This window comes from Acipenser ruthenus, chromosome 45, assembly GCF_902713425.1.
Source record: "Acipenser ruthenus chromosome 45, fAciRut3.2 maternal haplotype, whole genome shotgun sequence".
In the NCBI taxonomy this organism is placed as follows: Eukaryota; Metazoa; Chordata; class Actinopteri; order Acipenseriformes; family Acipenseridae; genus Acipenser; species Acipenser ruthenus.
Window position 1 is genome coordinate 9,557,045 of NC_081233.1, and position 10,324 is coordinate 9,567,368.

Genomic DNA, 10,324 nt, shown 5'->3' on the forward strand with positions numbered 1-10,324 from the left:
ATACAAAATATTAATGCAACATATCTTTTTTTATATTTAAAAGTCAATATAACCATTCAACACATTTTTTTGGGCCAACTATAACCACAGCAGCTAACTGCCCTGGGCCTTATATGCACCTGCCCGATCACGTGCAATGCCGGCAGCTCGTTTGCACGGCGTGTTTACGTGCAAGCTGTGCTGTATCCCCTAGTAAAGAGCCCGCTCTCTCTTCATCCACGCACACAGCCTGTATTTGACTTATTTTTGGCAGGTTTTTGGACGCAGTGTTTCTCCGTTGGGGTCAGTTTGAGGTTCAAGCAATCACGCAACACGTGTAGGAGTACGTCGGGTCCTCAAAACGAACTCTTTAAAGGGACTGCTTTCTGTTATACCTGGCGGACCCCCTGCAGAAACCCGAAGGAAAACAAGAGTCTAATCACAAATAAAGCCGACCTGTGACCCGGGCGCGGCCCCACCGTGCAGCCTGAACGAGGCGTGACCTTTTCCACTCTGAGAAAATACTGCCCGGCTGAGGAGCGGAGTCACCAGGTAAGAACTAAAACCACCGCCGCAAGAAGACACAACGCACACCGATAATGCGTGCGTGTTTCATTACGCGTGTTCTGTTTTATCGAGGCTTTCGATGACGTTAGGAGGCAGCGTGTCGTGCTTATCAAGCGAGTTCAGATACAGAGTTTTAACTGCGAAAGAAATGGGCGGGCTGTTGTTGTTGTCGCTTGATTCAACCCGGACTGTCCAACGAGTCCAGCCGCATAGCATTGCTTCGTGCGCCCCCTCGCCTTTTTATAAAACTAACTTAACACTGTTTTCACAGCCTGGCGTTGTGTTCAGCTTGCTTCGCATAGAAGTTTATTTATTTATTTGTTTGATTGTATTCAGTTCACTTTTTGTTTACTTGCATACACACGACTTCTCTGTTTAAAAAAATTAAAAAATAATATATATATATTATTTTACCAACACTGCACAGGCGTTGCACACAAATGTCGAACACGCGCATTGCGTGTCAGATGATGATGCTAAATACCATTCTGTCCGCGCTGAAGGGGTTAAACCCGTCGCTGTGCAGAAACTCCGAGTCGCCACTAGAGGGTGCAGTGAGCGGCTGTGCGTTTAAAAGCGCCGTGGAGTCACGGGAGAAGGGATTGTGACACCGGCGAGGGGTTCAAAATGAAAGCTGCGCGTTTTATGCATCTTTTCCCCCCCCGGGTGAGGCTGCCTTCATCCTGCCGGTGCTGGCGATGAAGAGGCACCGCTACCGTCCCAGCAAAACCCACGATCGTTGTGTAAACAAACAGCCTCTTTATATCGTTCTCAAGAAGGCGCGGCACATCCACTACATAACAATACAATAAAATAATAAAAAACATCTCATGTGCTCACTTCACACAGAATGCTTTGTAATAAATATCCCGTCAGATCATAAAACATGTTTGTCTTCGATCTTACAATGCTCCCCGCAGCACAGTAAGAGAGGAACTGGAATTGGAATTGGAACTGGAATTGGAACTGGAACTGGAATTGGAATTGGAACGCACACACTCGTGCTGTCATTGTGATTCTAGTTCTAGCTGACCCAGCTCTGGTAGGTGTGGTTGTTTATCAGGCAGTCACGCTGAAATGAACCATCCTGACCTTGATAAACGACCTGGGTACAGATAAGCCGTGCCATTGAGCAAGAGAACTCAGGTAGATATTTACACCTCATGTGACCTGCAGAGGCATGATGGCGTTCCCTTAACAAAACCATTTCGTTTCTTCATGATCTTGTTGTGGACTCTTGCACGTGTGTGTGTGTGTGTATCAGTGTGTGTGTATCAGTGTGTGTGCGTGCATCAGTGTGTGTGTGTGTATCAGTGTGTGTGTGTGTATCAGTGTGTGTGTGTGTATCAGTGTGTGTGTGTGCGTCAGTGTGTGTGTGTGTGTATCAGTGTGTGTGTGTGTGCATCAGTGTGTGTGTATCAGTGTGTGTGTGTGTATCAGTGTGTGTGTGTGTATCAGTGTGTGTGTGTGCGTCAGTGTGTGTGCGTCAGTGTGTGTGTGTGTGTATCAGTGTGTGTGTGTGTGCATCAGTGTGTGTGTATCAGTGTGTGTGTGTGTATCAGTGTGTGTGTGTGTGCATCAGTGTGTGTGTGTATCAGTGTGTGTGTGTGTGCATCAGTGTGTGTGTGTGCATCAGTGTGTGTGTATCAGTGTGTGTGTGTGTGCATCAGTGTGTGTGTGTGTATCAGTGTGTGTGTGTGTGTGTATCAGTGTGTGTGTGTGTGTGCGTCAGTGTGTGTGTGTGTATCAGTGTGTGTGTGTGTGTGTGCGTCAGTGTGTGTGTGTGCGTCAGTGTGTGTGTGTGCGTCAGTGTGTGTGTGTGTATCAGTGTGTGTGTGTGCGTCAGTGTGTGTGCGTCAGTGTGTGTGTGTGTGTGTATCAGTGTGTGTGTGTGCATCAGTGTGTGTGTGTGTATCAGTGTGTGTGTGCGTCAGTGTGTGTGTGCATCAGTGTGTGTGCGTGTATCAGTGTGTGTGCATCAGTGTGTGTGCATCAGTGTGTGTGTGCATCAGTGTGTGTGTGTGTGTGCGTGTATCAGTGTGTGTGTGCATCAGTGTGTGTGCATCAGTGTGTGTGTGTGTGTGCGTGTATCAGTGTGTGTGCATCAGTGTGTGTGTGTGTATCAGTGTGTGTGTGTGTGTGTATCAGTGTGCGTGTATCAGTGTGTGTGTATCAGTGTGTGTGTGTGTGCGTGGTGGTGTTGTTGTTTTGAAGTCATGTTTTAAAGGAGCTGGCGTTTCGTATCTTGTTGTGGACTCTTGCACACAGCCTCTTTGTTTATTCCTGCCTCTTGCCCTGGTGCAACATTAACTTGACGCGCCTCCCCGACAGGTTTTATGGACTCAGTCAGACCTTGCCCTGAAGGGAATCATCTCCCGCATCCCGACAGCACAGGACCGCTGTGTGCGCGCTTGTGAGAGAATCGGTGTAGATCAACGACTGAACTAAAGAGACTGGAAGAATCGCCAAAGTTTTCTGTGCGCTTTTACTCCAAGAAACTGTAAGTGCTTGTTTTTACTTTGAATTCTTGCAGCACTAATTACCCAAGTGCGACCAATTAACAGATGAGCACACATACACAGACTGGTGCATCGGAAACAGCCGCTGGTTTCGTCAGTGCTGAGCCACGTGACTGCGCTTCTGAGCAGAGCTGTCTTCCTTGAGCTCTGCCGTGCTGAAATCCTGCACGCGTTTCTAAGGAGGGGTTTGCGTGGCGAGCCTGAACGAAAGGGTCTCGCTTGGTGTAAGAAGGGAGGGCAGGTTGTATCTGACGGTGTTTTTTTTAATGTATTTAGTCGCTTTGCAGAGACGCGATGACATCGCTGCTTCCAAACACGTCCGGAAGGCTGGCCCCGCTTTGCATGCTGGGATGCCTCGCCCCTCTCTCGCTGCTCCTCCAGGTCGGTCCCTGCTGGGGTCAGCTGGAGCGGAACCGCTCGGAGGATCGGGGCACCAGAACCTGGGACTCCTCGACGACAGCGGGACGGGGGGTCCTCAAATCGAGCACAGAGAGGGTCAGGGGGGTCCTGAGTCCTGTGGAAGAGGCTATTGAAGAGCAGGTGAGGATGTGGGACAGGGTGTCCTTTACAACCCATGAGAAAGCCTTTCTAAAAAAACAAAACAGGTCTAGAGCGTTTTATTAACTCCCTGTTTCCTCTGCTTCTGTCCTTGACCAGGGCTATTACCTGCGCAGGCTGTTCCTGCAGTACGGGGAGAACGAGACCCTGTCGTTCGGGGGGCTGCAGCGTCTGCTGGGGAGCCTGGGTCTGGGGGAGGTGAGCGTGCTGGAGATCAGCCACGAGGGGCTGGGCCATGACCACGTCTCGCACCTGGACATGCTGGAGGTGCAGGAGAACAAGCACACGCACTCCCACCCCCCGCACGAGCACGCCGGGAACCCCCCGCAGGAGACGGAGCGCAGGGATCCCCCCGCAGCACCCCCCCTGCGAGACACAGCTTCCACCCAGACTCCAGAGACACCCAGGTAACAGCAGCTCACCCAATTCACAGCAAGAACAGTCTGTGACTCTGTGAGAGGAATCTCAGCTCTCCTGATTCACAGCAAGAACAGTCTGTGACTCTGTGAGAGGAATCTCAGCTCTCCTGATTCACAGCAAGAACAGTCTGTGACTCTGTGAGAGGAATCTCAGCTCTCCTGATTCACAGCAAGAACAGTCTGTGACTGTGAGAGGAATCTCAGCTCTCCTGATTCACAGCAAGAACAGTCTGTGACTCTGTGAGAGGAATCTCAGCTCTCCTGATTCACAGCAAGAACAGTCTGTGACTCTGTGAGAGGAATCTCAGCTCTCCTGATTCACAGCAAGAACAGTCTGTGACTCTGTGAGAGGAATCTCAGCTCTCCTGATTCACATCAAGAACAGTCTGTGACTCTGTGAGAGGAATCTCAGCTCTCCTGATTCACAGCAAGAACAGTCTGTGACTGTGAGAGGAATCTCAGCTCTCCTGATTCACAGCAAGAACAGTCTGTGACTCTGTGAGAGGAATCTCAGCTCTCCTGATTCACAGCAAGAACAGTCTGTGACTCTGTGAGAGGAATCTCAGCTCTCCTGATTCACAGCAAGAACAGTCTGTGACTCTGTGAGAGGAATCTCAGCTCTCCTGATTCACAGCAAGAACAGTCTGTGACTCTGTGAGAGGAATCTCAGCTCTCCTGATTCACAGCAAGAACAGTCTGTGACTCTGTGAGAGGAATCTCAGCTCTCCTGATTCACAGCAAGAACAGTCTGTGACTCTGTGAGAGGAATCTCAGCTCTCCTGATTCACAGCAAGAACAGTCTGTGACTGTGAGAGGAATCTCAGCTCTCCTGATTCACAGCAAGAACAGTCTGTGACTGTGAGAGGAATCTCTGCCCCCCACATTATAAAGATGGCTACACAGTAGGGATTGAGTTAAGATTCTCATTGCATAGCAGTTCCTGGTTTAATAGCTTCAGAATTATTCCTTTTGCACAGACCCTAATCTCACCACTAATCTTGGATTAACTAATGGTACCTTAGATAGACCAGGGATGGGAATAAGACTCCCGTTCCATAGCAGTTTGATCCCATTCCTGGTTTTACTCTCAGTTTAATAAGACGCGCGTTTTCCTAACCTTTTCAGGATGAAGCCCGGCCAGGGTCCGGACCCGGTCAGAGTGTGGAGCCGGGCCGGCAGCGCAGCAGTGCACCCTGGGATACCCGGGGACCTCCAGGGGAGGAGCGGTCACCCTGTGGAGAACCACCTGCACGGAAACGTGAGTCCAGAACCGGGGGAACCCCCCCCCCCCCCCCGATACAGAACCAAAGAATAAACCGAGCCCCCCGCCCCCACCCCCACCCACAACGGGCCCCTGAGACAGTGGGAAAGAGTGGGGCTTGTTTATTGTGTTTTACTGAACCTTTCTGAAGCGGTTGTTTTAACGGGTCCTTACCCTAACCCCCTGTCCCCCCCGGCAGTGTCTGAACATGTCCCAGCTCCTGGTGAACTTCGGCCTGGATGAGGCTGAGACCATCACCCCCGCGCTGTTCACCTTCCTGTGCCCCGCCCTGCTCTACCAGATCGACAGCCGCGTCTGCATCCGCCACCACGACGAGCTGGAAGTGACGTCGCTGGAGAAACGGGTGTCCTTCCTGTGGGGTACGGAAAAAAAAAACGACGGACAGAAAGCCGCTCTGGAACAAACCGACCGTTATTTCATTGCTTTTGCACAGACCCGAATCTCGGCTCTGGTCTCGGACGACCTGCTGGCACCTTAGATAAGGCAGATCTGGAAATAAGACTCCCGTTGCATAGCTGCGCGGTCCATTCCTGGTTTTAATCTGTTTAATAAAACTCACCTGAGCTTGTTACCACTACACTGGGGCTAATCAAGCTCATAGCAAAACCTGGAATGGGTGAAACGGCTCTGCAAGAGGAGTCTTTATTTCCATCCGATTCATGTTCATTTATACATTTATGGGTTCCATCCCAAGATTGACGTCACAGAGATGAGACTTCACAGACAGCAAGACAGACGCACAGACAGGCAGACACAGGGACACTGGCTGTGGCTTTGTGTGTTCAGGCTGCTCGCTGGGTCGTGTCTTTATCTCTCTCTGTCTCTCTCTCTCTCAGCACTGCTCTGGAGCTCGGTAGCTCTCACAGTGATCAGTGTGCCCTCTCTCCTCGCGCTCTCCCTCGTCCCGCTCCTCACCAGCTCCTCCTTCCGCTCCCTGCTGTCCTTCCTGGTGGCGCTGGCAGTGGGGACGCTGTGCGGGGACGCCCTGCTGCACCTCCTCCCTCACGTAGGTACACCCTACCCTCTGAAAATCCGAGACGCCCGACACATGACATGCTAACTTTACTGTAAATGGATTGTGCTCAGGAACTGCTATTAAACATAAATATATATATATGTTGTGCTGGAATTTTGAGAAACTCTTAACTGTGATGCAGGGTTCACGCCTTCAAAGTGTGCTGCTAATCTGTGTTTGTCTGCTGTTCCCTCTTACCCCCGTGTGTGTGGTTTGTCTGCTGTTTCCTCTTACCCCACTGTGTGTGGTTTGTCTGCTGTTTCCTCTCACCCCCCGTGCTACACAGGCGCAGCAGGGCTCTCATGAGGAGGGGGAGGCTGGCTCCGGGGTTGAGGACTCCGTGTTGAAGGGGCTGTGTGTGCTGGGGGGCGTCTACCTGCTGTTTACCATTGAGAGCATGATGGGGCTGCGGCGACGCAAGGGTCAAGGGGTGAGTGAGGGGAGGGGAGGGGAGGGGAGGGGGGGAGGGGAGGGGGGGAGGGGGTATTGATTTTTTTTTAAAAAGGAATCTGAAGAAATGGAGTTGGATTTGATCTCAGACCCTGATGGGAAAGCAACTGGTCTGACAGATGTTGTGGGTTTGTTCCTTCCCTGTGTTGAGTTTGATTTAGTCTGGCGTTCGTGAGGTGGGGCTGGAAGCTGCTTCCAGGACTGAGTCTCGTTTCTCTCTCTCTGTCTCTCTCAGGAGCGCGGGAGACAGGCCAGCGAGCAGGAGCCTGCACACTCCCACCAGCAAGGGGAGCAGGACCTGAAGCTGCTTGAGCGGAGAGGGCAGCAAGGTGAGTCAGTCCCAGCCAGGCCGCAGCGGGTACCTGCTTCAGTCTCTTTGTGCACCTCCCCACATCTCTGATTCTTCTGCCTTACCCGAGCAGCGAGACTCGCTCCGCACACGGAGAAACTCGCTCCTGGCCTTTTTGTTCCAAACCCTGCTCTACATTGTTTTAAAGGAATCAGCTGACCCCCCATCCAGCCCCTGCAGTCGTTCATTCTCTCGTGTTACTGGCTGTTCAAGGCTGCTGGAGTGGACGAGTGCCCTCCAGGACCGCGTGTGATTGGACTCCCTGCTCTAACGCGTTCCCTTCCTGCAGAAGCTGATTCTCTCAGCGGGGCTCCGCTGGATCAGGAGGGCGGGGCGGCAGGGGGGCCCCTGCGGAGAGAGGGCAGCCTGGGGTGCAGAACGGCAGAGACCACTCCCCACTCCCACTCCCACTCCCACTCCCACAGTGTGCAGGGGCTGAAGGACGCAGGCATTGGCAGTGTGGCCTGGATGGTTATCATGGGGGACGGGATGCACAACTTCACCGACGGGCTGGCTATAGGTGACAGAATTATAAATTAGTGTTATTATTGTTGTTGTTGTTATTAATGTTATTTTCCATATTCCTCCGGCTGCAAATCTGTGTAAATATTGAAATAGCCGCCAGGCACCAGTGAGCACTGGTCTGAACCCAGGTATGATTGAATTGTATTTCTAAGTGACCTGTATGTAGGACAGTAGGCATATCTGGGTTACTGGTACGTTAATGTAAGGGGAGTCTGGAGTTTGCGGCAATCTGCGTCTGTGAAACCGTTTTTAAAACCTCTGTGCAAAAGCCATGCAATAATTGTGAAGCTGAACCCTGTGAAATGCTGTCTGTCTGTCTGTCTGTCTGTCTCAGGAGCTGCTTTCTCTCAAGGTGTGGTTGGAGGTCTCAGCACCAGCGTGGCCGTGTTCTGCCACGAGCTCCCCCACGAACTTGGTACGTTCCACGTCGGCTCACCTTCCTGGAGACCAGCTTGGACTCCAGGAAATCTCATGTTTAAATCCCTGCTCGCAGCGAGTGGAGAATGAAAAGGAATTGAGGAAGGTGTAATGCTGCTGAGAGTCCCCTAGGTGGCCCGACTTGTGAAGGAGAGTTTTGTAGGGTGGGGGGGGGGGCTGTAACAGGTGAAATCAGAATTACTAACGATGGCTCCCTCTCCCCCTCCTCTCCTCTCCTCAGGAGACTTCGCGGTGCTGCTGCAGGCTGGCCTGCCCCTGTGCAGGGTGCTGCTGGTCAGTCTGCTCTCGGCTGTGCTGGGGTTTCTGGGGATGCTGGTGGGCGTGGGGGTCAGCCAGCAGTCCCGCGAGGTCACTCCCTGGATCTTCTCGCTGACCGCAGGCATGTTCATCTACGTGGCGCTCGTGGACATGGTACGTCCCCCCCCCAATCCGTTCCGTTACACCCCCCTGTTCACGCTGCGAGACGAAGGCCAGCCCTGCAGCGGTCAGCTTGACCTCCCTGGGGGCAGTGGTCAGCAGGATCGATAGCACAGTCCCGGTCGATTTTGTAAACGGACCATGTGCTACGCTGGCTGCGTTAAGTAACTGAGTGAGACTTTTTCCGCTCAGTCTGATCACCGATGAAACCCGTTCTGCAGCTCCGAGCTGCTCAGGGGGGAGCGGAACTGAGCGTGCCGTGACATGGGTTCTTTCACGGAGAGGCTCGCTTGCTGAACACGCCCACTGAATTGCTGAGAAGCCACCGTATGCTTTTATGCTTCTGGTCCCCTGTACTTTGCACCAAGCGCCAGATAAGAGGTTTGATAAAGCATTGCTTACAACTTGAGAGTGGGGCTACTCTTTGTGTACTTTAATGCTATTTTTAAAAGGCTTTTGAAGTTGTGAAGACAATACTGTGCTATCATTCCAGGGATGGAAACAAGACTCCTACTGCACAGCATGTCCACCTGTTCCAGGTTTTACTACAAGCTTCGATAGCCCCACCATACAGGTCTTACGCGTCATGCTTGTTTTAATGTGTGTGGTTTTCTGTTTTTTTTTTCAGCTTCCGGAGATGCTTCGCGGAGAATCTTCCTCTCAGGGAAAACCAAAGCGCCTCCTGCTGCAGCACCTGGGGTTGCTGCTAGGGGGCGCCCTCATGCTGTGCATTGCTGTGTTCGAGGATAAGATCATCCTCAACGTTGATTTCTAGCCTCGGAGAGCCGCATGGAACACAGAACACAGCGGCTGAAAAACAGTCGTCTGTCTGGGACTCCGAGATGCTCCTCATTCTTTTTGCACAGCATTTTTTTTTTTTTTTTGTCAAATTGTGCATTTACTCCTAACCCCAGATCATCACCATCCCTACATCAGGAAGGATCTCATGTTCACGATGTCGCTGCTGCAGTGGGGAGGAAGGCTCAGAGTATTGCTGCTGTCATGTGGATTTCTCTGAAGACTGTATACATGGTGTTTACTTTGATTTTTTTTTTTTTTTTTAATAAGGTTGTTTTAAAAGAAAATTGATAATTTTTTAAAATATATTTTTTAAAATGATGTAAGCTATTCTTGATTGTACAGGACTATTAAATTCTAGGGGGGGGGGGGGGGAACATAGTTAACCCAAACTAATACTTTAAGTGGGGTACAGAAATCTGGCTCAGAGGAAACACGGTTGGAAATTAGGTGGACACAGACTTAGGACAGTGAGAAGGAGACACGTCTTCACAGGGCAGCCTCGCTTGGATCCTTACAGACCCGGCACAGTTCTGAGATCCATCAGCTGCTTGGAACCGGACGCGTTTAGGACGGTCTGAACGCCCTCGCGCCTCAATGCTATCGTGTTCTTAAGCGATATCAGGAAGAAGAAAGGTAACTTTGAATTGGTGCTCGCTGTTGGTTATAAACGCAGAATGTGATCACCAGTTCAAAGTGACCAAAAAATACCATTGTGAATAATAACGTTTTGTATAGACGCACAGACGAGATCGTTAACGGATGTGTTGAAGCATTTTGTATATCAGAAATCAATAAAGTGTGATTGTTGCTGATCAGAATGCGAGTTGGCTGCTTGATTGGACCCCTCTGGTTTGTGGTGTCGAGCTGGAGGAGGGTTTAAAATACTGACGCAGAAAGAAACCCATTCTGAACCCAGGTAGAAGCAATAGCACTTTATTTAAACATTACCAATTCCAAAGCCACAATATTGAATTACAAGACGTGTGCTGGCTGCAGCATAACATT

General features: G+C 50.9%; 1 protein-coding gene across 2 annotated transcripts; it reads left to right on the forward strand.

Moving 5' to 3' along the window:
* The first annotated feature begins 66 nt into the window (after positions 1-66).
* Positions 67-10,137, forward strand: LOC131720855 (zinc transporter ZIP10-like). 2 transcript variants are annotated; one of them, XM_059013097.1, is made up of 13 exons: positions 67-531; positions 2,878-3,046; positions 3,342-3,605; positions 3,723-4,030; positions 5,168-5,300; positions 5,503-5,683; positions 6,161-6,330; positions 6,626-6,769; positions 7,025-7,118; positions 7,428-7,658; positions 7,998-8,078; positions 8,322-8,512; positions 9,147-10,137. In XM_059013097.1, the coding sequence occupies exons 3-13, from the start codon at positions 3,360-3,362 to the stop codon at positions 9,291-9,293; spliced, it is 1,926 nt and encodes a 641-aa protein (XP_058869080.1). In that variant the 5' UTR covers positions 67-531; positions 2,878-3,046; positions 3,342-3,359; the 3' UTR covers positions 9,294-10,137. The 2 variants fall into 2 exon arrangements, with proteins under 2 accessions (XP_058869080.1, XP_058869081.1); XM_059013098.1 differs by lacking the exon at positions 67-531 and adding an exon at positions 1,503-1,588.
* The last annotated feature ends 187 nt before the right edge of the window (positions 10,138-10,324 follow it).